The 27289-nt window shown below is 34.0% G+C and overlaps 2 protein-coding genes across 3 annotated transcripts; both read right to left on the reverse strand.

The window, feature by feature from the left end:
* Positions 1–477: 477 nt before the first annotated feature.
* PolD2 (DNA polymerase delta subunit 2) lies at positions 478–16737 on the reverse strand. Its single transcript, XM_080173392.1, has 15 exons — positions 16647–16737; positions 15089–15142; positions 14274–14394; positions 11678–11815; positions 8264–8359; positions 7584–7703; positions 6790–6918; positions 6386–6474; positions 4429–4506; positions 3887–3977; positions 2892–2986; positions 2511–2570; positions 2127–2238; positions 1777–1857; positions 478–1125 (listed from the first exon to the last, which is right to left on the reverse strand). Exons 1-15 carry the CDS (start codon positions 16697–16699, stop codon positions 1027–1029), a joined length of 1416 nt encoding a protein of 471 aa, XP_080029518.1. The 5' UTR covers positions 16700–16737; the 3' UTR covers positions 478–1026.
* Hpf1 (Histone PARylation factor 1) lies at positions 16699–27252 on the reverse strand. Of its 2 annotated transcripts, XM_080173393.1 has the most exons (14): positions 27115–27252; positions 26245–26345; positions 25753–25807; positions 24962–25038; positions 24435–24548; positions 23683–23758; positions 23110–23257; positions 22307–22421; positions 20977–21086; positions 20581–20695; positions 19705–19746; positions 18629–18687; positions 18133–18218; positions 16699–17477 (listed from the first exon to the last, which is right to left on the reverse strand). In XM_080173393.1, the coding sequence occupies exons 1-14, from the start codon at positions 27221–27223 to the stop codon at positions 17329–17331; spliced, it is 1356 nt and encodes a 451-aa protein (XP_080029519.1). In that variant the 5' UTR covers positions 27224–27252; the 3' UTR covers positions 16699–17328. The 2 variants fall into 2 exon arrangements, with proteins under 2 accessions (XP_080029519.1, XP_080029520.1); XM_080173394.1 differs by lacking the exons at positions 16699–17477; positions 18133–18218; positions 18629–18687 and having other exon boundaries at positions 19612–19746; positions 24962–25041.
* Positions 27253–27289: the final 37 nt, after the last annotated feature.

The following is a 27289-nucleotide window of genomic DNA, read 5'->3' on the forward strand; positions in this document are numbered from 1 at the left end:
TGTAGCGCATCCGCTCATTATCAGGGAGGTAACGAGGTCGAATCTCGGCTAAACACTCGTCATAACTAAAGACGTTAAAAATTGTTCCAAATGCAGCGAGGCATGAGTAATATATTGGCACAGTTAGGACTTCTAGACAAGGGTGGTGCAATCAAAGAGCTGTTGTCTTAGGGGTGTTACATAATCTAATACCCCAGCAGAGGTGGATTCTTAAAAAAAAAATTTGGGTTGCTGCATCGCCAAAATTATTTGTGAGAAAAATACTCCAAAACAAAAAAAAATACAAAAATTAAACAAAATTTTATGCTAATAACCCTTTTTTTTGATTTCGTAGATTTGTTATGTTATTTTGGAGGATTTAAAAAACTGTTTTGGTGACGCAGCAATGCAACGACCCTAATTTTTTATTAAGAATTCACCTCATGTGTATGACTCAATTATGGATTAGTTTCCTCGCCAAAAAAAAACATTTCTTACAATTTTCAATTTTATTTTTGTAAAATAATCTAAAATGCCACTGATACGTTGATTTAATCACAGAGTAAACATAAGAAAATTATATTTTTTACAGTAATTTTATAGCAAGGATCGGTCGTTTTTATTTCTTTAACTATAAAAATCTTTATAAAAAATAATTTACTAAAAACTTAATAGCAATATACTCATTTAAAAATATTGAAAAAATATAAATTGCTTGAAATCACTTGTAAATAATTTAAAATAATCGGGTAATTTTCTTTTTTTTTTCTTTGATAAAGGTACTGTGGTACGAGATTGTTAGAGCAATTATAGTTATTTCTCGCATCGTATTATAAACAGTTTTCCGCAGATATAAAATGTACAATTATAAGATTAAACCCAGTTTTTTTAGACTCTAGATGCCGAAGGCACTGGTTTAAATATTATGATTGTACATTTTTATATTCGTAAAAAACGGGATATAATTTTTTTTCGTGTGGATGAAAACCGGTACTAATCCACCGGATATTAATCGAATAAATACGAGAAAAATGTTCCAAAATGATTTTAATGTTCTGGTGAAGAGTTGACATTACTATCCTCCAACATAGAGTCAAATTCCATGACCATGGGCTCCAGAATGTCCAGACGGATGGAGACAACCTCCTGAATCCAGTTACAAAGTGATAAAAGGCAGGGTGGGGAAAAACCCAGGGTTTTTTAAAAAAGCCCAGCCCAACCCAACCCTAAAACCCAACCCAAAAACCCTTAAAAACCCAGGGTTTTAGGGGTTTTATGGGGGTTTTATTGTTTTTTTTTTTTAAAAAAACCCTGGCTGGGTTTTTTTTGGGTGGGTTTTTTGTATGCCCACCCTGATAAAAGGTAAAGAGGCAGATATCAGAATATCCAATTTGATTGAAATCAGTAAATTTGACCATATCCCTCATTAAACTGAAAAACCAAATGGGAAAACGTGCTTATGAAACTTTGGGTACCAGTATAATGTCCAAATCTAAAAATATCTTAATATATTAAAGTGCAATTTAGCCTTTGGTATCTAGAATCTTTTGGGTTAACGAATTAAAATTTATTATACTAGCATTATCTTCACAAAATACTAAATAATTAATATGTATATTCTTTTGAATTTTAGATTCTATACAATACATAATGAGAAGTACCAACTCGTAGATGGCATTGCATGCATCAAAAGCAAATACATCAATAATCGCGTTGATTTGTTCAAAATATCTACAAATGGCTTTTATGGATTAGTCATCCTTGTTAAAATGTATATTATTATCACTTTAATCCTGCCTTGGTCTTACAGAATCTGCCTATGGACAACAGTAAAACTTCTTTCCCATTCAAAGTCAACTTTTTCCATGTTGTCGCATCCTACAAAAAATATACTAACATGAATAGGCCTCCAATATAACTGGAAAAAATCTATTTAATTTGGTGCTTCACTTAGAAAGAGTAAGCATGAAGCTAGAAAATTGACACTCCACTTAAATTCCATTAACCTATAAAAATCTTTATTGTAGAGTAGAACCATATCATTTCAGCGGTTGGCAATATATTACTCATACACATAGACATCATGTTACTTTTATATAAAGATAGACTTTAAATACAAGATTTATGTGTTCTGTTCTAATCTGTACCTGGTTACCAGCGACCAGAATATCTGGCAGGGAGGTGATGCATTGTGGATCCTCTCCAAGGGTGGGGAAACATCCCAGAGTGTCAGGGCAGGTGGGTGCCACGTGACCCCATCTAAATAGATAGATAGATGGAAAGTTAGATGGATAGATAGAGGTGAGGGGAGGTGATGCACTGTGAATCCTCTCCAAGGGTGGGGAAACATCCCAGAGTGTCAGGGCAGGTGGGTGCCACGTGACCCCATCTAAATAGATAGATAGATAGAGGGGAGGTAATGCACTGTAGATCCTCTCCAAGGATGGGGAAACATCCCAGAGTGTCAGGACAGGTGGGTGCTACGTGTCCCCATCTACACTTTTAAAAAAGTACAAAAAAATTGTTTTTACCTGATAAACTTTTCTAGAATTTCCACTGAATCTGTGAGATCACTGTTTCGCATTACATCTCTAAAATAATGAGGTTTTTTTTATTTCATTGAGTTTTTTTTATTTTTGTTCAGGTTTAATTTCTTATTTGTATGATAAATTGCAAAATACAATTATAGATTTAAGATATAATTTCAATCACAATCCGCATCTGAATCTGTTTTCAGATTATCCGCAATTTTTTAAATGAAAATCCATATGTGTCTTCTCGTATTTGTTTACCTCAGATCAATCCGAAATCCGCTAATATTTTAATAATCCGTTCAGAATCTGAATCAATTTTTGCCGTGTTGCTATATCTTATTTTCGTTAAAATCACCTCAGCTGGTTTAAAAAGCTAACCTGATAGTTTCTCCGCCAATGACAAGGATATCTCTGCCCCCGCAAACAAAACTGTACGGATTAGTCACGGATTGAAAGGTTGGATAGGCTCGAGTCTGAAAAATTACATAACTAAAGAATTGTAAAAAATTTGTGTAATCAGAGAAGGAAAGAGTATAATGAACAATAAATAAAACTATTCTCACATTATCTTATTCGTTTTTCCCAAAACTTTGTGGACTTATATTAAATTTTGATAGGTTGATACAAACAAGCTTTGTCTAAACTTTACCACTTCAGAAGGTTTATCCAATTTAAGGGGGGGGGGGGGGGGGGTTAATGCAACCATCTCGTAATCAATGTATAAATGGCACTTAAAATTCGAATTTTGATCTGAAATTTTGCATGAGTAATCCTTGGTAGGTCTATTTTCCCTAAATCGAAAAAAAAAGTTGAAAAGTAACGGCTCAGCCGTTTAGCCGTTTTTTTTGGCTATTTTTAGGGCAAATCTGTCATAAAATACGTAGAAATCAACTTTTAGAAACATATTTTTGCTTTAAATCATGTGAAATGATACAAAAAAACATTTTTTTGATTTCTAGTACCAGCAACTACCGACTAGAATCGTTTGAAAACGTTTTGGATCGGAAAAGAGCATTATGTGGAGAGAGGTTTCGTGATGGATTTCGCTTGAAAATACCCAACAAATGGCTAAACGGATGAGCCGCCAGCCGTTAGCCGCTACTTTTCCAACTTTTTGTTCGATTTAGGGAAAATAGACCTACCAAGGATTACTCATGCAAAATTTCAGATCAAATTTCGAATTCTAAGTGCCATTTATACATTGATTACGAGATGGTTGCATTAACCCCCCCCCCCTTTATCGTCCATTCACTTATCCCGTAACATCACTGGTGTTATCATACCTTTCTAGGGGTAGGGGAAAGTCAAACAAACTTAAATACGATTGTTCAACACACTTTTTTGGGAATTTTTTTACATGAAAATTTCTATACCTGTGGAAACATGCATTTATGTAGAGGTTGTTGCGGCAGGATTCCAGAAGCTGGATCATTAGCTCCAGGTAGAATATCAACACTAACACTCCCTACACATTTCAAACAAAGATATAATAAACAATTACAGTGGTGGACAATGGACATCAAATGATTCTTTCCCAAAAACTGTGTAAAATCGTTCAGCTGAAGCTAGTGAAATTTCCTCGTAAAATGGGGACACAAGTTACAACATTTTGCTGAACTATTCCTAAAAGTATTTACGTCATGTCAGAAAGAAATAAACATAAGCCAACAGTTTTTTCGTTGTCCTCTTTTTTACGAGGCACTTGTACCCACTTCATTCTGTTATTGGCTTTAAAAACTTTGGTGGAGATATTAGAACATGGAAATCCTATAAAATATATTAGTAAATATTTTTTTTTTCTAGACCAAGTTTCATAACGAGATTAGGATTCGTAGTGCTATTTGCGCATTGATTACGAGACGTTTGCATTAGCCCCCCCCCCCCGTCCCATTTCCTGATGATTATAGCTTTCTTTCCTGCCATCTGAGCCATTAATTCGTCTAGCTGACGGATGGCAGCTATACTGCCAGCCTCCTTGTTGGCTGTCAGGTACCTGAAAGCAGGGCAGGGGTGTATATTCTGCATCGGATCCCCTGCTAAAGAAGAGGAAAAAATATTTCGAATGTGAGAAAAAATAGGTAAATAAAGAGTTCTGAAAACATTTTTTTTTCATTTTTAACCCTTCTGAGGAAAAAACAAGTAAAATATGTGGGAGCGGTAAAAAAAATTAATAAAATAAAGAGTAATGCAAACTTTTTTCTATTTTCCCCCCAAAAAAACTAGGGGGGGGGGGGGGGATAAAATATTTTGCAGCCAGGGAAAAAAAGAATCTTGTGCAGAATATACACACCTGTAGCAGGTAATGGGTAAATCAGATGAAAATGTTTGGAAAAAGCATTAATTTTCTACTCCCTTAGTTCTTCCCATTTCATCTAATTTTATTTTCAAGACCAAGCCTTAATATCGATTACACAGGTAGGGTATCAAGTGAAATAACACCCAACAGACATCAAACTATCTATCTTCAGAAGTCCCAATTGTACCAGGTAATGGTGTTAATCAGTGTTGCGGATCCGCATTGATTGTATGCGGATCCGGATCCTCCAAATTTGGTCAGTGCGGATCCAGATCCTTGACAATAAAAATAAAATCACCAAATTTTTTAGAAAATATTTATTCTTTAATCTCGAAGTCAAAAATACTTTTAATTTTCAAGTCTGAACCTAAACCTTAAAGATTGGCTCTCATCACGAGAATGTCTGATTTTCAAAATTTGTAAGTGACTATTTTATATAAATTTAGGTAGATTTTTCCATAAATTTATACCCCAGGATCCGGATCCACAACACTGGTGTTAATCAAAGTTTAAACCAAGAAATAAACTTTCTATTTCAATCTAAAATAAGGGGGGGGGGGAAGTTCTGACACATTTGCGTAAACGGTGATTATTGGCTTTATCTTTGGACTGAGAGGATAGGTTATTAGGGATAAAATCATTCTTATATGATGAATTTCCCCCAGATTTAAGATTTTTTGGATAGGCCTCCAGGTTCCGGAGCTCCAGGCCTCCAGGTGGTCTCTGTACAGGTAAAAATGAAAAAAAAAATTTTTTTTTAAAGTTAAAAATCAACTTATAAAACAAAATATGCATATTTTTTCTTCAAATATGTGAATAATATTAAAAAAGATGCATATTTTGTTTTATAAGTTGACCTGTAACTTTAAAAAAAAAATTTTTTTTTTTTCAATTTTACCTGTACAGAGACCACCTGGAGGCCTGGAGCTCCGGAACCTGGAGGCCTATCCAAAAAATCTTAAATCTGGGGGAAATTCATCATATAAGAATGATTTTATCCCTAATAACCTATCCTCTCAGTCCAAAGATAAAGCCAATAATCACCGTTTACGCAAATGTGTCAGAACTTCCCCCCCCCCTTCTTTTAGCATGCGTCTAACATAGCAACAGCATCTTATACATTTATTGTAAGCAGTTTGAGAGGAAAATTTAGAGATATTAAGGGGCAAGACAATGAACGGTGAATTGATGTACACTCCCAATGATTATAAACATAATCACGCCCTCTGTAGATTAAAATTATTCGTCAAAAGTTTAAAACACTAGAACTGCAACCATAACATTTCAATAAAAGCAGGGTGGGCATACAAAAAACCCACCCAAAAAAACCCACCCAGGGTTTTTTTTAAAACCCAATAAAACCCCCATAAAAACCCTTAAAACCCTGGGTTTTTAAGGGTTTTTGGGTTGGGTTGGGCTGGGCTTTTTAAAAAAACTCTGGGTTTTTCCCCACCCTGAATAAAAGTACCCAAAGATTTTGAGCCTACGAATAAGAAAATATGATTATAAATTTTGGGTACTAGTGTAATCTATAGTCCAATGTCCCCTCCCTCTCCTCAAAATTTATAAGTCTTACTTTGCTTTCAAGGTGTCTTCTTTGTTCATTGTAGATTCAGCTAAACTGTTACCAGCCAGAACAACTCTTTCAATCTTTGATGCTATATCCTATACAATATACATTAAGAAAGAAAAAACATGAGATCAAGTAAAATCAATTGAGACAAACTTAACTTTTTTCTTCTTGATATTTCTAATTTAATACCTGTACCAAAATTATGTGTACTCTTTTGGTTCATTGAAGAAAATATCGATCCCCCATCCACCTCCCATTTACCCCTTCCCCTCCTATTGGATGAACGAACTGACCAATAAGTGATGTTCAAGTTCATGTTAGCAACCTAAATTGACTGTTATTTATCCCCTGCCATAATATCCACAATATTAAGACAACAAGAAATGTAACTGTCCTGAAAGTATTACCTGATCTGTAGGGCCTCCAGCCGAGCCAGAAATCCAGTCAACTGCCAGCTGAATGGCCTCCAGGTATTCCCCACTGTCATCTCCCACAAGTTCGAGACCAGACATCATCACAATGCTCACTTCTTCTCCCTTAAAATATAAGTTTGAGTATGATTGTACCTATGCATTTAATCCTTATATAAAAGCCAAAGGATGTTTGTCTGTTTGTGTAGCTTGAGATCTCACTAACTGCTAAGGCGACATATATATCCTTTTACAGTGAAGCTTCTCATAGGGCCAGGAAAGGTTTATAACTATTTTTTTCGGGGGAAGGGGGGAGGCTAACACCATCCTCCCCAGAAAATGTGAAACCACCCCCCCCCCCAAAAAAAATACTATTCTTTTTTTATTAACTAGCGGCTACGCCCCTAGAGGCCTCTAGTGGCACTTTAAATGTTTTTGTTTGTTAGTCTCTATACGATATTTCTTTAGTACGATACCTCTTTATTTTACGTTGAAGTCTCTCCTATTTTTAAAAAATTTCGATTTTTTTGTCATTTCTCTTGGGAGGGTGGTGGTACCCTTCCCTAAAATAGTTATAAACCTTCCCGGGAACCATGAGAATCTACCCTGTTAAGGAGAACCCGATCGGTTCAGCGGTTAGCGAGATCCTTCGGTACACACAGACACACAAACATCCTGTTACTTTAGTATAAGGATACTAAAATTAAATGTAGAGGATCATGGATCACTCAAGTGCTTCTAGAGGCCTTTAGGAGGATAACCCCTAGTTAACATAAAAAAGTGAAACTCACCTCAGATTTTGGCCCGGGTATCTTTGGTAGAATGACCTCTTTTACATCAAATTTGCCTCCCCTGGCCTCTTTACCCCAGACACCCACGATAACTCCGTTTACAAAATATTCAGGCTCAACCTAGGAAATATTAATCATTGTATTATTGTTCTCTAAGATCTATAGAATAACTAACTAAATTTAATTGAGTCCACGTCTAATGTGAATTATAAATTGCATTATCCTCAAAAAATGTGCATTTTATTACCACGTACACAGTTCTGCATGATGATTCCTATGACAAATAAGTACGACTCAGAAAGCGCAGCAACTCTATAATCGTTACCGTGCGTACGTCCATTTAAAACATTCTGAGTTTTTACTTTTTTGACATCAAATTTTTGTATGTAAGAAATTTCCGATTGATCTGATTTTGGTGGACTGATACCTATTACAACAAGATACAACGTTATAGGCGAATCATCCTTATAAGCAAGTCCTAAAAATGTAAGTATGTCCAAAAACAGTATCATGTATTTAAGCTGTTATGCAATATAATTACAATTTTGTTTAGTCTTATGCTTTAATATTTTGCTTATTCAGTTCTGACACTCTAAAAGTGATAATAATCGTTTCTTCCATTTCAGAGCTTCGCTTTTATGGATGTTGTCATCCTTGTTTTAATATAAAAAAATGCTTACATTTCCAATAAGATGAACTCGCATAGTATCATCTTCCAAAATAAGATGATCATTTTCGGATGTATACTTTTCTTTATGTCCCTCCGGTAATGTAACCTAAGATTAAATGCAATGATTTAAATATTATTAGTAGGGTTGGTAATCCGCCCAATTTTTTGGTGGATTCGGATTCGCCCCCAAAAAATAGCGGATTAATCCGTTGATTGCAGAATTTTTGGATTGTGGATTCTAGTAATATTTTTAAAGGTCTGTTATAAATATTAAAAAAATTCTAGCCCCTACAGCGGTCATTTCATTACCCTTACTTAACCTAACCTAACCTAAAATAAGCATGAAAAGCTGCTGTTAAAATATATTTTATTTTATGCTACCCACTATTTTACCTGAAGTTAATAGGTATTCAATAAATTACCTTTTTCCTGCCACATATAAAATAAAAAAAGGGCTACAAAAGTCATAAAAATTAATAATCCGAATCCGCAATTTCAAATTCGAATTGCGGATTTTTGGTCCAAAAATTGGGCGGATTACGGATACGGATTGACAACCCTAATTATTAGGACGAAAACATTTTTAATAATAGGGTAGTGCGGGGTTATTCCGGTCAATTTTTTGCTTCAACTTGTAAAAAACATACTTCCTAAAAACTTTTTGCGGTTTTTAAGAGTGCAAATGAACGATATGGCAATAAGGAAGAAGCCTGTCTTGGTCCCGTTAAGATCACGCAACTAGAAGTCGGTCAAAAATCGGTTTAAAGGGCGGCAGTTGGCCTATACCGGAATAACCCCACCGATGGGGTTATTTCGGTCAGTTGACTTTGGGGGGGGGGGGGGGGGGGTGGAACACCCCCTTAAAATATTTTTTTTTTGCATTTTAAACTATGAGTAGAAAGCTGAGGTCATTAGCTTTCTAACGGTACTAGTCGCATGCAGATCAGACAATTTTTTGACAAAATTTTCCCCATTTGAAAAAAGTCGGTCAAATTGCAAAAAAACATCAATTTCTTTCATGCAAACTTTTAAAAAAAAATCATACTTTTTATTATATGATTATGTTTTTAAAGCTTTATACATAAATTAGAGGCAAATTCTGATTCGCAGGTCTTGGAATTTCTTGAAAAATGTGATTTTTTCCCCAAAAATTTTTAATTTTAAAAATCCTGCCAGTTTTGACAGCAGTTTTTGATACATTTTTTCTTGTCTCAAATTGGCTAGGATTGACCTACAAGGGTGGTTAAGGTGTCTAAAGATGCAAAATTACATGCCTGACAGGGGGGGGGGGGAGTTCTGACACATTTGCGTAAACGGTGAGTATAGGCTTATCTTTGGACTGAGAGGATAGGTTATTAGGGATAAAATCATTCTTATATGATGAATTTCCCCCAGATTTAAGATTTTTTGGATAGGCCTCCAGGTTCCGGAGCTCCAGGCCTCCAGGTGGTCTCTGTACAGGTAAAAATGAAAAAAAAAAAATTTTTTAAGTTAAAAATCAACTTATAAAACAAAAAATGCATATTTTTTCTTCAAATATGTGAATAATATTTAAAAAGATGCATATTTTGTTTTATAAGTTGACCTGTAACTTTAAAAAAATTTTTTTTTTCATTTTTACCTGTACAGAGACCACCTGGAGGTCTGGAGCTCCAGAACCTGGAGGCCTATCCAAAAAATCTTAAATCTGGGGGAAATTCATCATATAAGAATGATTTTATCCCTAATAACCTATCCTCTCAGTCCAAAGATAAAGCCTATACTCACCGTTTACGAAAATGTGTCAGAACTTCCCCCCCCCCCCTTAACTCAGGGTCTAACTCTAATATTTCAACACAATTTATGCAACAGGAATTTTGAAAATGCAAAATCTTGAATAAGTACTCTAAATCTTGGAGATAGAACCCATATCCTGGGGAGTTTTTGTTAGGACATGCAAAGAGCTTTCTATAGACACCTTAAACACCTTTCTAGCTTAATCCTAGCCGATTTGACATAAAAAGTCCAAACCGCGCAAAAATCGCGAACACCCTCTTATACGAAAAATTGAAAAGCTTAGGCAACAAAACATGACATAATACAAGCAGTAAAATGACTAGTAATGTACATCACACAACAGGCAAGGCAATGATTAAAGCTTAGGTCATGCATTTAGGTTGTTTATGCTTCCAGATCACCTAAATAAAATATTAGGGTATACAGTAATAAAAAAAAGTAAAAAAAGTGACCGGAATATTCCCATTTTGTTTAGACGAAAAAAAAATTATGAAAAAATCAAGTTTGAACAACGCCTCCAATTGCAAACGATAAATGAAGGCCATATCTTTCATTTACAAAAACCCTGAGGTCGCTAGGACTTACCATTTTTTCACAATTTTAGGTTGAACATGGCCTATTTTGAAATTTTTTGCAACTTTTTGAGGGCAAAAAAATCATAGAAGGAGTGATCTGACAAAAATTTGCTGAAGAAAGAAATGAAAGTATAGGCTTTTCTGAAGATCTCTCGCAAACGTTTAGAACACCGGTAAAAAACGGTTTTAAAAAAGTTGGTCGATTGACCGGAATTGTACCCCCCAACCGCATTAACCCCGCACTACCCTACTTATTTTTATTAATACTGCAGGATACTTTCTATAATACAAAGTAGCTTGATGTCTGTCTGTCCGTCCGTCCGTCCGTCTGAAGCTTAAGATCTCAGTAACCACTGAACCGATCGGATTCTACTCTTCAGGGTATATACCTATTGGTCCTGTGGTGGTTTTAATCTATTTTCTTGGGGAGTGGGACACCCCGGGCCCCAACCCCCCCAAAAACAAAAATCCCCCCCATTTTTTTTTTGCTGACGATTTCCTTGGTCCTTTAACGAATTTCGCCTTAATTTTTTTAGCACCTCCTGGGGCAAAGCCCCTAGAGGCTAGGGGCGAAGCCACTAGTACATACATATACCATTAAAAAATTAAATGTCATTAGGGGTTGAATATAAAAAATTAAGAGGACTGACAGCATTTTTTTTCTATTTTTCTCCCCTCTTTGGGGAAAAAAAACTAAAAACACATGTGGAAGGGGGTATAATATGAATAAAATAAATAAAGAGATCTGAAAATATTTTTCCGTTTTATCCCCTTCCTTGCTGGAAAAAACTAGGAGGGGAAAAAAATAAAAAAAAATTTGCACCAGGGGAAAAAAATTAATGTTGTGCAGAATATACACCCCTGCAAGAAATTAGGCTCACTACTCGCTGATGAGGCAAAATTATTTTTGTGAAAAATCCTCTAAAATCACATTAAAAATATACAAAAATCACATTAAAAATCTGCAAAATTTTTTTAAAAATCTCAAGTTAATAATCCTTTTATGATTTTGTTAATTTTTTTATGCGATTTTGGAGGATTTTTCACAAAATTTTTTCACAAAACTAACAAACCTGATCCTCTGATTTTTCAGCATACTCCTTGAGAATACTGGGAATATTTTCTTCTTGTTTGAAAACAGTTCCTACGACCAAAATATTCTCTCTTCTCTCGGCCGCTCCCTCGTCGTTTAATTCAGAAACTTTAAATACCTTAATCAAACATTTTATCCAGTAAGGTTTTTTTTTGTCTGAAGCGAAGGATCTCGCTAACCACTGAACCGATATGGTTCTCCTTTACAGTGAAGCTTTTTATAGGTCTAGGTAGGGGAAGTTTTAAGGGGAAGGGTATCTCCACCATCCAATTATAAAATGCATTCTCCCCTCAAATTATATTTGTTACTTTTTCTTTGAAGTTGAAAAAGGGGGAGGGTCGACTTTTCTTCCTTCCTCCTTAGGTGCCACCAGAGACTTCTAGTGGGCGTAGCCGCTAGGTAGTAGGTAACAAAATAGGTTCTTTTTAAGGCTTAAGAAAGTCAATAATTTCATATAATAGAAAAAAACATCAACTTTTTCATGCTTCTTACATAATTAGGGTGGGGGGGGGGGGGGGTTTCCAGTCATTATCTTAAATTAAAGTTTTGACAGTTTAAGAAACTCATAACCTGTGAAATGGAAAAGCTAACTGTCCTTTCACGTATTCAAACACAAAAAAATATGATAAAAAATATAAACAATTAACTAACAAAGGTTTTAAATGTCAAAGGTTGGTTTAAAGTCAAAACAACATAAATTTGATAATAGCCTAAAACCACCACAGGACCAGTAGGTATATTCCCTAAAGAGTAGAATCCAATCGGTTCAGTGGTTGCTGAGATCTTCAGGGACAGACAGATAGACATCATTCTACTTTGTATTATACAAAATTTGATAATAGCCTAAAACCACCACAGGACCAGTAGGTATATTCCCTAAAGAGTAGAATCCAATCGGTTCAGTGGTTGCTGAGATCTTCAGGGACAGACAGATAGACATCATTCTACTTTGTATTATACATAGATTACAAAAACTACTTGATATTTGCAAAAACAAAATTATCGCTTTCACACAATTTAACTTGTTGTGCAAAGGAAAAAATTAGTGATGGGAATCCGGATCCGGAATCCGAAACCGGAATCCGCCCAATTTTCGGCCTATTTTGGAATCCGAATCCGGATCCGGAATCCGTTTTTTATAGCGGATTCCGGATTCTAAATTGGTAGGCTAAAATTACCGTCTTGAGTTTTTTCTTACAACTCCCTCTTAAATTTTTTTGTACATAACAAATTTTAATAATTACTAATGTGATGTAAATGTTTAACACTTTAAACAAATCAAGGCTTCAACCAAGTAACATAGTGTTAAATTAATGAAAAAAGCTATCCCTCTGTGACGGCCGGCCTTTTAAAATACTGCTAGAATCCGGAATCCGAATCCGGAATCCGCCAAAAATAAGAATCCGGAATCCGCAAGAATCCGTCACTTTTTTTGACGGATTCCTTCAGAATCCGGAATCCGAATCCGGCCCAAAAATTCGACGGATTCCCATCCCTAGAAAAAATATTTTTCTCGTATTCATTCGAATCCGGTGGATAGGAACCGGTTCTCATCCATACGAAAAAACTATGTCTATCATCGTATTAAACCAGCTTTCTACGAATATAGAAATGTACAATCATAAGATTAAAACTAGTTTTTTTAGCCCGTGCCTTCGTCAACTCGGGGCTAAAAAAACTAGTTTTAATCTTATAATTGTACATTCTATATCCGCGGAAAGCGGTTTATAATACGATGAAAGAAATAACTATTCTCGTATTCATTCGAATCCGGTGGATAGGAACCGGTTCTCATCCATACGAAAAAACTATGTCTAGCATCGTATTATATCGAGCTTTCTACGAATATAAAAAAGTACAATCATAAGATTAAAACTAGTTTTTTTTGGAGTGGATACAAAACCGCGACAGTTACAAAACCGCCCCATAACAAAACCGCGACAGTAACAAAACCGCGACATTACAAAAAAATCTATAATAAAAGAAATCTTAATGCTAGAAGGTCATGGCCGCAGAGCTCGGCCCCCTGGCCTGCCCAGCCGCGGGCGCTCGGCCCCCTTGCCTATAACCTAACCTAACCTAACTTATATGTTTGAATGTTTAATGTACATAAACTTATTTATAGTTATAGAATTTCGTGGATTTTACGAAAAGTGGTTGGTAGATTTTTTTCAAATTTTTAATATTTTATTACAATATTTAGGTTAGGTTAGGTTATGTGCAAGGGGGCCGAGCGCCCGCGGCTAAGCAGGCCAGGGGGCCGAGCGCTGCGGCCATGTACACCTACAAAATTCCTACATAGTTATATTTTTGTTATTGTCGCGGTTTTGTTATGGGGCGGTTTTGTTACTGTCGCGGTTTCGTTATGAGGCGGTTTTGTAACTGTCGCGGTTTTGTATCCACTCCGTTTTTTTAGCCGGTGCCTTGAGCACCTCGGGGCTAAAAAAAACTAGTTTTAATCTCATAATTGTACATTCTATATCCGCGGCAAGCCGTTTATAATACGATGCGAGAAATAACTATTAATTTATTTCAAGGGAAAGTATCTAAAAACTAGTGTAGTTAAAACAACCAACCTTAAACCCTTGTCCATATTTGTCTCTAGCCTGTTGAACAATCATTGGTTCTAGGGTGTGCAACCTTTCACTGTAGGTTTTATAATACTGGTTAGAATATAACTTATCAACATCGCGAAACCTAGATAAAATTAAAATAATAATATAAAATAAAACTTTCATGCCTACTCAACTCAGGGATTCTAAGGGATAAGACAATGGACGGCAAATTTAAGTATACCACCAATGATAAAAATTACCAATTCTTTACATTAAATATATTGGTGGAGGTTTGGACTTATTTTTTTCAAGCCAAAGAATGATGCCTACTTGTATATCTTTGCTTATCAGAAATGCACTTCTAACTAGAATGTTTAAGGTATCTATAGGGAATAAGGCATGGCGATATACAAAAACAAAACTAAAAAAGCTACGCAACACAAACTGCTAGCTTTTAAAAATGACCAGAAACTCATACGAACAAAATACAGCATAATTTTCTCAAGTTTTGTTACTGAAAACATTAGAGTAAAAAACTAGAGGGAGGAAGGGTTAAAAAACTGTATCTCCCCATCGCATCAATCTTGTGCAACCTTTATATTGGGTCATTGAAAATCAACCAATGGTGTCGCAAACGTTAACACAGCCAAGTAGCAGAAAATAATTTAGAAGCAAACGAAATAGGTCTTTGAAAAGGGAAGGGAGGTAGTTATTTGTATATACATCTATACTACAGATCTGTTCTGAAAACTATATAATAAAAGAAAAGCATGATTTTGTTGCTTACAGTTCTAATTTTATGATACCATATTATTAATGTTTTTAACATTACTTACTTTTGACTGTTGTTCTGATATTTTGCTGTACACCTATTTATCCTCACTTCAGCCCTAAATAAGAAAAAAAACATTGCTTTAAAAATCAAAATGATGCAGTTTTTTTAAAATTATTTTTACTGTTGATTGTCGATGAAAAACAGTATAAATAGAACATTCGCCTAATATTGTTGATGAAAGAAAATAGTAATCTTTAACTATCCTTTATTTTGTTACTTATTCCTAACTTTGAAATATACTGCATCATTCAATTTGCCTTAAGTTTACTTTTGGATGAAGTAATAGTCATTTATCGCATTGTATAACAGACAGCCTTACGCAGATATTGAAAAAAAAAACTTATATTAATTTTCTTATTTTCATTAAAATAACCATGGAAAATTGTCTGTACTACGATGCTTTACATGATTTTCAGGATGGCTGAGAACCGGTTGTAAATATTTTCAGAACTCTTTATTTTATTCATATTATCCCCCCTCCCCCATATTGATTCGAAACCGATTAAAATCCGCTGGGTCTATTTTGCAGAATATACAATATACACACCACGCCAGGCTACAATTGAATCAAGATAAAAGTAAGTGCCGAGCTCTGGGACCTATGTATGGTGAAATTAGACATAAAACCACAGGGTGTCGGAGCCGTATAATTTTGATGCGGCTCCGGCTCCTACCCTAAAATTAATATATCAATTTTTTTTCATTATTGAATTTGATAAAATAAAATAAATAATATAAAATATTTTGCTTTTTTTGATCAAAGCTAAATAAAAGTAAAAGGATGTGTATCTATTTGTTAAGTAACAATAGTTTTTCAGTTTATTATATGGAAATAGACCGTTGCCAAATTATAATATTACTTTAAAAATCATTTTTAGCTAGTCCGGAGCCGGAGCCGTTTTTAACGAAAAATACGGCTCCGGATCCGGCTCCACCAAAAATGTTGCTGCTCCCGGCTCCGGCACCCTGTAAAACCATAATGATTTCAGGTAAAACCAAAATATTTCAGCGGGATCTTTTTGAGAAAATTAGATTTGAAAATTTCAAGTTCAATTTTCACCCCCTGGGATTTGCCGCATATTCATGACAAGAAAAGCAAAGATTATTTATTTAAAATTTTGAACAATTTTGCTTTTATAAAGTTCTTCATAAAACCACTTCTAAAGGGAGTTAATCAATGGCCATTTTTATCAGTTGCTTTGCTAAGGTCACGGAAATTCAGCCTTAGAGAAATCATGTATAGAGAGGTTTTATGAAAGACTTCATAAAAGCAAAGTTGTTCAATATTTTAAATAAATAATCTTTGCTTTTCTTGTCATAATTATACGGCAACTCCTAGGTGGTGAAAATTGAACCTGAAATTTTCATAATTTTCTCAAAAAGATCCCGCTGAAATATTTTGGTTTTACCTGGAATCATCATGGTCTTATGTCTAATTACACCATACATAGGTCCCAGAGCTCGGCACTTACTTTTGTCTTGATTCAATTGTAGCCTGGCGTGACACCTGTAGTTAATTCCTAAATCTTATGGAATTATTGTGAGAAATGTTTAAGTACCTGACACTTGAGGACAAAGGGTTGGACAACAAACAATCACTATCCACTGTCATTGCTTTATGAAAATATACCAAATATATTAACAATAAATGTAGAAAATTAAAATATATTAAATGTCCATATAATATGAATCATGATATAACATGCTTTATAATATGATATTACTTTATTCAAATTAGAGAATGATATTTTTACTAATTGCATTATTGATAATCTAAAAATTCATTAATTAAGTTTACAGTTTTAAAATACAGTTTGGTTTGGAAAACAATCGTACAATATTTTTCTTTATTTACAATAAAATTCTTAATTCTTAATTAATACTGATAAATATCAACATTTGTATGTCCCATATAATTTTTTTAAATTACATTAATTAATTTACTATAGGTACAGTAGATCTTAATCTTTTTCAGAGCCGTTTAATTAATGGATAAAGAATACGAGGATATTTTGATAGGAGATTTTTCTTAGCAATTTATGCTGCTTAAATGGACCAGATTTATTGGTCAATTTGTTCGTCCACTAGAAGGGGAGGGGTTGGATTAAAGAGGATAATGGGGGAAACAGTTATTTTAGCCAGCTGTAAGTAACAATTAGAATTTATTGAAATCAGATGCAAAATTCAAGATCGATTTGGCCGTTCAAATACAAAATTAAATGTCAGTAACAAATTCTCCTGTTACTTTCTATACTTTTGAAACATATCAACTTCAGGTCCCTTGATTCTGTTGGCGAGATGCGCCGCGATGATGGTGGCAAACTCGTCCCTGTTGACCAGCTCGTAGCCAACTGTGAGCAGATGCAGGATACTGTTGTGCAGAGCGTCGCCTAAATATTCAGGGTCATTTATATTTGCCTCAAGGTTTTTAACTACATAGTTTATAAAAAGTTTTCTTATTTATTGGCACAACAACTTATATTGAATTTTGTAATTATTTTGTGTATCATCATTGGAGACATACATCAGTTTATTGGCCATTGTCTTATCCCTTTAGATCCCTGATTATTATTACCTTTACCCTCTCACATTATTTTAAAACCTACTGAACCTTAGCCACATGGTGAAGCTTTATTAGCTCCTTCTTTAATCTAATGATTTTAGAAACAACAACAATGTAACGTTGTTCCTTTTAATTAACAGAATATGCTAAACTTATAAAAACTCTACGGGCTCATAGAAAATATTTATGAAGAGTTCTTACAGGACAGGATAGGACCTAAACTAAAAAATAACTTGAATACTGATTCCTAGGATAATATAGTACAATATTATAAGCTAAGTTTTTCTACAATCAAGTCCGAAAAATGTAAGTTAAACAGTATCCTGTAATAAAACTTTACATGTATTAGTTTTCGTTTGTCATACTATTTGACAGCTATGCTTTTATGGATGTTGTCATAATTGTTTCTATCTGAATTACTTTGTCATATGTATGTTTAAGATTTTGGGACATCTAACCCCCCCTAAAAAAGTAGGACTAACCTCCATAAGAAAAAGCATCGAGTCCCAGTTCTATTCCCATACCAGGGTCACCCTCGTCGTTGGCAAACTGGACATTTGTGATCAACTCCTGTCCATAACAATATGCATAACTTGTTGACTTTGTTATCAGAGTGTAAAGCAGTAAGTGTTCCAAAATGTAGACACTATAAGGACAGAAGTAGGTATAGGAGAGTAAGAAATGATAATAACTCCACGTCATAGAAATTTTGAGTACACTTTAGGAGCGAGGGAACATTGGACTCAAAATTGTATTGGTAACAAAAAAAGTATTAACATTCTCATTAGTTGGTTTAAAAAAACTTTGGGAACTCATATAGGTAGATTCTTGATTATGTGAAACAAACTTACAACTTGTAATTTCAATTTAAAAAAGGGAAAACTTTAATTAACATTATTGGACATAGTAAATGTACTTAACCCCTCCGGAAACTAAACCCAACAATAAAATTTCAGATTGGTATGAATATTGTTATGTTCCTGGAGTACGTCTAAACCTTTGTATTTCTCTTCTTCGCTTTCTGCTTCAACTATATTCTGTGCAGTTTTTCATTTAGCAATACTATTTGTCCTATGCGTGATATTAAATGCACAAATAGATAGATATAGGTCAAATTCAATGGACCCGTAGACAAAATTGTGCAATATATAGTTATTTCAAGTACGGCTTCGAAACCCTTGAAAATCCGCTTGTTTAGAACCGGTTCTTAGCCATACTTAAAAAATCATTTATAGCATCTATAATACGATGCAATAAATAACTATTATTCAATTTGTATATAAGGGTGGAATAATTTACCCCAGAAAAATATTTTGATCCTATAAATTCCGACTGTCCAAAAAAACACCTGCATTTAAAATCTGGGGTTATCATCTTAGAATTTTTTTTCAATTTTTAAAATTCTGGTACCCTACCTACCCTCCCATCCCCCTCCCTATAATTTTTTTACAATTAGGTTAGGTTTTAGGCTAGGGGGTTGAGCACTGCGTCTAGGCAGGCCAAGGTCATAGTTTTGTTGTGGGAGGGGGGGGTGGACTTTGGTTTAACAAAATTCTTCAAAGAGAATAATACTTTATATTTTAGTTGTTAACAAACTTATTATTGTAAACTAATCTTAGGTGAAAATTCCTTAGAAACTTATTTAGTTAAGTTAAATGTTTCGCAAGATATTAACAAACAAAATCCTTGTTATTTATATTAGTACATCCTTTTATTTACAATGGTTGGTTATATAAGACATATATCCTTACTACTTACTTCCATATTTTTAGTGTAATAGTTATTTCTCGCATCGTATTATAAACAGCTTTCCGCGGATATAATGTAGAATGTACAATTTTAAGATTAAAACAAGTTATTTATATTCGTAGAAAGCTGGATATAAAACGATGATAGACATAGTTTTTTTCGTATGGATGAGAACCGGTTTTTATCCACAGGATTCGAATGAAAACGAGAAAACTCGCTTCTAATTTCTAAAGAGGTGTAGGTTTTTTTTCAACAAATGTGCCAAAATTATTAGATAGCTGAAACATATTGACATTGCTAAATTCCTTAAATATTTTCTTGAGTGATGTTGTGCTTTCTGGGATTTCCCTGTTATCATTAATTACTATCTTTATATAAAGGGAGGGAGGGGACATTGGGCCGTTTATTACACAAGTCCCCAAAGTTTTTAATATCGTTTTCTAATTATTTAGCTGAACAATTTTGAGCACTTTAAATTGGTTAGTTAAAGTTAAGCGTCCAAATGTTCCACCAGAAATTGTAATCTATAGGAGTTATTTTAAGTATCATATCATTGGGGATGTACATAACTTTATCAGCCATTGCCTTATCCCTTTAAATTGGGTCCTAGGACAAACACAGGAGTCCCAAACGTCGGAGTGAAAACTTAACCTAACCAAACCTATTTTAAACTATCTAATATGCTTTTAAATGCCTAATCCCTGCAAGGGGCTTATTTGTATATTCATATCTTAACCTAATCAAAACCTGTATAGAAATACTTAATTGAATTAATATTTTAACACTTTTGCTTTTGTCCACTCCGACGTTTGTCCTGGAACCGCAAATTGCAGAAGGAACAAAATAATGTTAATGTGTGAACAAGTTTTCACAATTTTCGACAGAGGGAGGAAAAGAAAAGATGCGTTTCACCAAAACTTTTGAATAATGATTGGCTTAATTGATTTGCAGCTCTATAATCAAGTACTAAATAGTACATGTAAGTATGTCCTTAACATTATCCTGTATTTAAACAGTTTTTCAACAAATTTACTTAAATTTTGTTTCGTCTGTTATGCATTTATATTCTGATTATTAAGTTCGCCTCTCGACTCTATATGTTCGTTTGTCCTATCGTTTTAGAGCTTCGTTTTTATGGATATTGTCATCATAATTTTACTAAGATTAGATAGTAATAAATTCCTGTAGCCAACATCAGTTTTCTTGTCATAGGGAACAACAAGCCCAGCTCCATGGAATGTTGTGGACACTTTTTGTCTGTCACGCAACTTCATTCCAGCAGTCTTAGACTCCAGTCTAAATTAATACCTATTCTAAAAACCATTTTAAAAGATACCGAGTTTTTTTTAATCTTAGGTTCTTTTTAGAAGATTCGGATTTCGATCAAACTCTCTAAATATACGCGGATTCAACAGAAAAAAGATTTAGATGAACCAGCTCAAAAAAAATCACGAAAATCTTTGCAAAAAATTTTTCATTTTATCTTAGATGTTGGTCACTGCTGGATTGATCCATTTGAGTCTGTTTCAATTTCTTAAGATTGGATTTTTTGATATATTAATGGAAAAAAGGCTTACGTGATATTCTTTGAATCTCCATAGATGATGGTTCTATTTGCATAGAGCTTCACTTTTTCTTGCAGCGTTGCGATTTTACTTCTTTCAAACGGATTTGCAGCATCTAAAACCTATTTAGAAAGTTTGATTCAATTTAAATCTTTAAGGATAAATCTTCCATAAAACTAGAATTTAGATCATACAGACGATAAGATAAATAAACTGTAATGTTGCTGCGATTGTAATGCATTATACGACAGAAATGTATTAAATAAATGATTCTAAAACAAGACAGGGTCATATTGTCTAAGATAATCAGAAAGTTATACAGGGATGTATATTCTACATGGGATCAGGGGGGGGGGGGGGGGGAAATAAGTGGTTGGAGGGAAAAAAATGTAAAAATTAAGAAAACTGAAAACATTTTTTCCATTCCTCCCCCCCCCCTCCTTGATGAAAAAACCAAAAAAAATGTGTGGTAGGAGGGATAAAATAAATAAAATATAGAGTTCTTAAAATTTTTTTCCCATTTTCCCCCCTTCTTGGTCAGAAAAAACTAGGGGAAAAAAAAATTTAATAAAATTTGTAGCAGGGAAAAAAAAATAAATCTTGTGCAGAATATACACCCCTGAAGTTATACTTTATGTCAGTAATTTCTTTATGATTCCAAAACAAGACAGGGTCATATTGTCTAAGATAATCAGAAAGTTAATCATAATTAAATCATTATTAAGAAGTAAAAATAAATTATGTCGGTAAAAAAATTAAACACGAAAATGATTAGGTAAGATTTAAGTTAGTTGTAAACGTTTTCTATACATACATCCTATTTAGCATTTAAGACTTTATTTCAATTCTCTAACACAATCATGCTGTGTTAAGCTTATTACCATTAAAACTAGTGATGGCAATCCGTCGAATTTTTGGGCCGGAATCGGATTCCGGATTCTTAAAGAATCCGTCAAAAAAAAGTGGCGGATTCCTTGTGGATTCCGGATTCGGATTCCTGATTCTAGCAATATTTTAAAAGGATTATTAAATTTAAAAAAAAAATTAAGTGCTACATATGTTCTAAAAATCAATGTTCTTGGTGTTCTCTATAATTCACTTCCGAGAATCGAACCAGATTTTAAAAGATATTATATATAATGATGAAAATCTTTGCCTTCAAAGAGGAGTTGAAAGAAAAAACTCAAGACGCTAATTTTAGCCTACCAAATAAGAATCCGGAATCCGCTATTAAAAAACGGATTCAGGATCCGATTCGGATTCCAAAATTGGCTAAAAATTGGGCGGATTCCGGATCCGGATTGCCAACCCTAATTAAAACATTAAGGAATTTGTTGCGTACCTTTGCTAGAAGATGATAGACTGCTCCAAACAAATTATCCGCTAAGGGAGTTATTTTAGGACCAACACTTGCTTCATTGTAGGCTACAAATACTGGCGCTTCAGATGGACTGTCCCTGGAGGTATAAACATTTATTTAGAATTCCAAAAAATGAATAGAGAGAGATAAAACATTAAATTTTTTTTTCAGGAAACTGTTTGTGCAATTCACAAACAAAACTGAACATTTATCAACAAAAAGTAATTTTCGGTATTTTTGTTACCATTGGGTAAATGTTTCTTGTATTCGTGAAAAATATCACAAAATTAGTGCCCCATCATTGTTTTTTTAGTACTTCTTTGTTTTGGTATTACTTTAGGTTAGGTTAGGTTAGGTTATATTGCGTACTGGGAAGCCAAATGTTAAGGTCCCCTTATCCCATAGGGGGTTGGACATGGGAAAAAAAGACATCTCACCAACTTTATCAAAAATAAGGGTTGGTGGTTTCAGTGCTCGATAGGCACTTTGAGGAAAAGCACCAATTTCAAATACTAAGAATATAGGGTCACACAACATGAATACCTCCGGCACTTAAGGAATAGTAGCTTTCGTAATATATTCCGTAAAATTGTGAGCAAGCTTACAGTCAAATACGCTTATTAAGTCTAACTGTTCTTAACCACTTTTGTTGAACACTCGTATAGTATAATTGAACGCATATTTAAAACAATTTGACCTAATAAGCGGATTTGACTTGAATTTTAATCACAACTTTTTAGAATTTTGCAAAATCTACTATTCCCTTTCTAAAGCTACATGTTTACCTGAAATATCCAAGATGCATTAGTTTACTATCAGCCTTGGTATCAGTTGTTGTGATAACAGTCTGGAATTCTGGAGGATCATAATAGTATCGGTAATGCCGCAGGTACAGAGACGCGGACCGTGGCGCGTTTTCTGGAATCTTTCCTCCTTAGATAAAATATATATCAAAATAGGATCCATAGTTATCATTAATGTAATGTCTGTTTGTACCGAAGGATCTCGCTAACCGCTGAATTATATAGTTCCCCTTACAATGTGGCTTCACCTGGTACCACAACCCTCCCAAGAGAAATCGCCCATAGAAATTTTTTTATTTTTTTTACATTACACAAGTGCCACTAGAGGCCTCTAGGGGTGTAGCGGCTAGTTAAAACACATCCAATATAGCTCCTTTTTCAAAATAATCAACTATTTTTGTTATTGGAATAGAAAGGTAATAAGTACAATTGTGAATCATATAATCTTTAGAATTTTCTCAAGTGCATAAATCAAATCACTAACTCTATTTTGGTATCAATTTGACACAAGAACTAGGTAGCCATTTTGCCTGACAAAATAATAAGAATATTTACCCAAGACATCAAATGGTCCACAAAGTATGAGACCAGCAGCGGCTAGAGCATCATGTGGGTCTGTTTTCTTCATTTCCTGTGACAAATGTTTAATATAATAATAATCCTTAATATTACTTGTTACTAATTAACATTGCAGAATACAAAAATTTACAAAATTTAAAATCTTATCATTTTATTCAGAGCTCAATAACCGCCGATTTTAATTGCGTCTTGTTTGTGGCAAATTTTCGAGGGCAAAAAGATGTTTTGCTTCGAATGAATGAAAATGACTTAAGAAAAGAGTGGGCCAGCTACAATTTGTTGAAAGTGGTAGGCTAGCCATCTATAACAGCTAAGGATTTTATTTAATGATGCAATCAAAATCAGACGAACGGCTTAAATTGAGACTGTAGCTTTTCTAGCTGCCAAGCCCTGTTTAAGACAAAAAAAAATTTTGGTAATTGCCCCCCAGAACAACCCCAAGGGCTTAGCTACTAGTATGATATTATGAAAGGTAGGATACACACTCGAAATCAACTCAAATATTATTTATCGCATCGTATTATTGACAGCTTTCCGCGGATATTAAAATGAAAAAAGTATAAGGTTCAATTTATGATTTAAATTACCTAGGTAAGATTCTTTTATATTTATATTCGTAGAAAGTTGTCATTTATACGTACTGTACATGATTTTTAAGTATAGCTAAGAAACGATCCAAATCCGGCAGATATAAATCGGTTTCAAAGCCATAATGGAAATATTTTTACCTTACAGAACTCATAGAAAGCATAAAAATCCTCGGGCATGTCAACAAGAAACTTTTGCTTGATTTTTTCTTTCATGTCTTCGGGCGAAGCAGGCAATATGTCTTCAAATACTTCCTACAAGTTTAAGTTTTTAATGCAAGTAATTGGTAACTTGCGTCTTTGAAAATAAATGTTAAAAGGAAAGGAAAAGGGGAAAAAGCGTCATTCGATCAAAAAAATGGCTATTAAAATTTCGAATTTAAGCATGTTTTTTTTGTAAACTTTAACTTGAGCTAACATAAAAGAACTGTAAGAAATAATACGTTACCCATCGGAACAGACATAAAAATATACTAGGTTGGTAAAGGGAATGATCATCTAGACTTCCTATATTTATTGGACAAATTTAACCATCGAAGTGTCATAAAATTAAATCATATACAACCCTAAAAACCAATAGGTAGTTATCTAAATTACGAGACTAGAGGTATAAAAACGACTATCTAGAAAGTGGTTAATCAAAGTTAGGTAGGATTTTAAATTTTTACCTCCTCTATTACTTCATTACTTATTTCTTTTTCTTCATTCTTATTGCTATCTGTGTTATTTTCAGCTACAGCGCTCTCTGCTATTTCATTTATTTTCATACAATAATAGTTATTCATCGAATCGTATTTATAGTCATAGACGATATCCACGGATATTAAAATAGAAATTTTAAGATTTTAACTCGTTTGGTTAGCCAGTCCTTCGATTTAATTTTCATAGAAAATTGTCTGTAATATGATGTTATACATGATATTTCAGTATGGTTGGTTCAAATCTTTTTCTGAGAACTATTAATTTTAATTGTCACCTAAGTTATAAAGAGGAGAAGGGTCTAATTTGAGACCATATAAATTAAAGTGTTTAATACAATTACATTTAGAAACATCCTTTTAAGCTGAAAAACTGCATCATATCAACAGGTATTAGGAAGAAAAGTTAAAATTAGCACCAAATTCTGTTTTCAATAGTCAAACTCTTAAGTGACTGTTTTTTTTTACTTTGCAAATTAAGTGAATGTGTTTTCAGATAGGGATAAATTGCAATATTATAAAGAATGAAAATAAGATTTTGATAGGAGTACCCCTTCCCCCCCCCCCCCCCAAAAAAAAACTACTCTATTAATTTAAATTAGAACACCATAGTCAACATAACGGTAAATTTTAATTTGTAATTTTCTGTCTACAAGTAAGTATTTCAGAGATTGTGGGTGATATTTAGAATTTACATCTCTAAAATCCTACCTAGCTAAACCTGTTGTTTTCCTTAAGATTTTGGGTTATTGTATAAAAACCTGTGGTATTATTATCAACACTGCTATCTTCTGTATCTGTAGTAGTAACTGATGACTAAATATTCATTCAAATATTTTTTTTTTTTAAACAAGTATGCTGACATTCAAAGGGGGGGCGGCCTGCAGTTTTACAGGTGGTCTCTGGACAGGTAATTTTTTTTTTTTAAATTAGTTTGAAGAGTTAAAGGTCCACCTTTTTTCTTCGAATACGTAAATAACATTCAAAAAGATGCATAGTTCGTTTTATAAGTTAACCTCTAACTCTTGAATTTTTAAAAAAATTTACCTATTCAGAGACCACCTAGATGCCAAATCCTATTTTATTTAAATATAGGGAAACAATATTCCAAAAGTGACAAAATAGTTTACTTTTTAAAGCAAAGCCTCTAGTGAAGCAATCACGAAGCAACATTCTAAACTTTTTGTTCCCTACCCAAACTTTCAATTCTTAGGAGAAAATGCAAAGTTTAAAAAATGTAAAATATTTTATTCCTGGCTGTCTATTCTAGCTTTCTTTACAGCATCAACATCATCCTCAGACGAGTCGCTGGGCAGGGGTCGCTTATTCACCTCCTCATTCTCTTTGTCCTCGCCTAGATCAAAACAGAGTTGATGGCAAAATCACATAGGAATTCTTAATCTTAAACAGAGGTGTATAATATTCTGCTCAATATTCATTCTTTGTCCCCTGCTGAAATATATTTTATTTATTCCCCCCCCCCCCCCAAGTTTTTTCCCTAGTTAAGAGAAGATATGTAAAAATATTTTTAGTAGGTTTGAGCCGGAGACATTTTTGGCCGGATATCCGGTTCCGGCCGGATATCTGGCCAACGTTCGATATCCTGCAAATTACAGGATAACCGGCATTAAAAATTAGCCGGATATCTGGATATCCGACCCAACCCTAATTTTTAGTACTCTTCATTTTTTTTACCCCTCCCGGCCACATATTTTTCAATTTCATAATCTTAAATGAGGGGGTTTTATACTTTGCAATAAATCACTGTGGGCTTTCTCCCAATGATTCTACTCCCAACACCCAAGAAAGTAGAAAAGCCTTGAAAAATAAGTCAGGGGTGTATATTCTGCATGGGATCCCCTGCTAAAGGGGGGGGGGGGGCGATTAAAAAATATGTGTGGAGGGAAAAACGAGAAAAATAAGTGGGAGGGTTAAAAAAAGGAATAAAATAATGAGCATCAAAAGCATTTTTCCAATTAAATTTTTCCCCCTCCTTGGGAACAAAAAAAAACTAGGAGGGAAGGGAGAAATGAATTTTTTTTTAGCAGGGGCAAAAATAAATCTTGTGCAGAATATACACAACTGAAATAAAATAAAATTGCTTCATTAAATAGAACTCTTACTTTTTTCTTTTTCAGGATGTTTGAATTTCTCCAGGTGCATTGGATTTTTCTGATAACAGCCTGCTCCATATTTACACATTTGACGGTTATCTTTCAGAGCTACATCCATTTTTTTATCTGAAAAATAACAGTTTCATGTCATATCTATAAATCACATTATAAACTAAAAGCAGCA

The sequence above is a fragment of the Acartia tonsa genome, chromosome 10 (assembly GCF_053477335.1).
Source record: "Acartia tonsa isolate MP-2025a chromosome 10, ASM5347733v1, whole genome shotgun sequence".
Lineage (NCBI taxonomy): Eukaryota > Metazoa > Arthropoda > Copepoda > Calanoida > Acartiidae > Acartia > Acartia tonsa.

Excerpts from the sequence above, each read along its gene's own strand:
- Hpf1 (XM_080173393.1), bottom strand. The coding sequence starts at position 27,223 with ATGGATGTAGCTCTGAAAGATAACCGTCAAATGTGTAAATATGGAGCA. Across the intron at positions 22,422-23,109 it reads ATGCATCTTGGATATTTCAG|GGACAGTCCATCTGAAGCGC; the intron begins GTAAACATGTAG and ends TTATACCTCCAG. Across the intron at positions 18,219-18,628 it reads GGTTTAGACGTACTCCAGGA|GTTGATCACAAATGTCCAGT; the intron begins ACATAACAATAT and ends TTATGGACAGGA.
- PolD2 (XM_080173392.1), bottom strand. The coding sequence starts at position 16,699 with ATGACAGTGGATAGTGATTGTTTGTTGTCCAACCCTTTGTCCTCAAGT. Across the intron at positions 6,475-6,789 it reads CTGGAGGCCCTACAGATCAG|GATATAGCATCAAAGATTGA; the intron begins GTAATACTTTCA and ends TATATTGTATAG. Across the intron at positions 4,507-6,385 it reads GAAGACACCTTGAAAGCAAA|GTACCTGACAGCCAACAAGG; the intron begins GTAAGACTTATA and ends CCCTGCTTTCAG.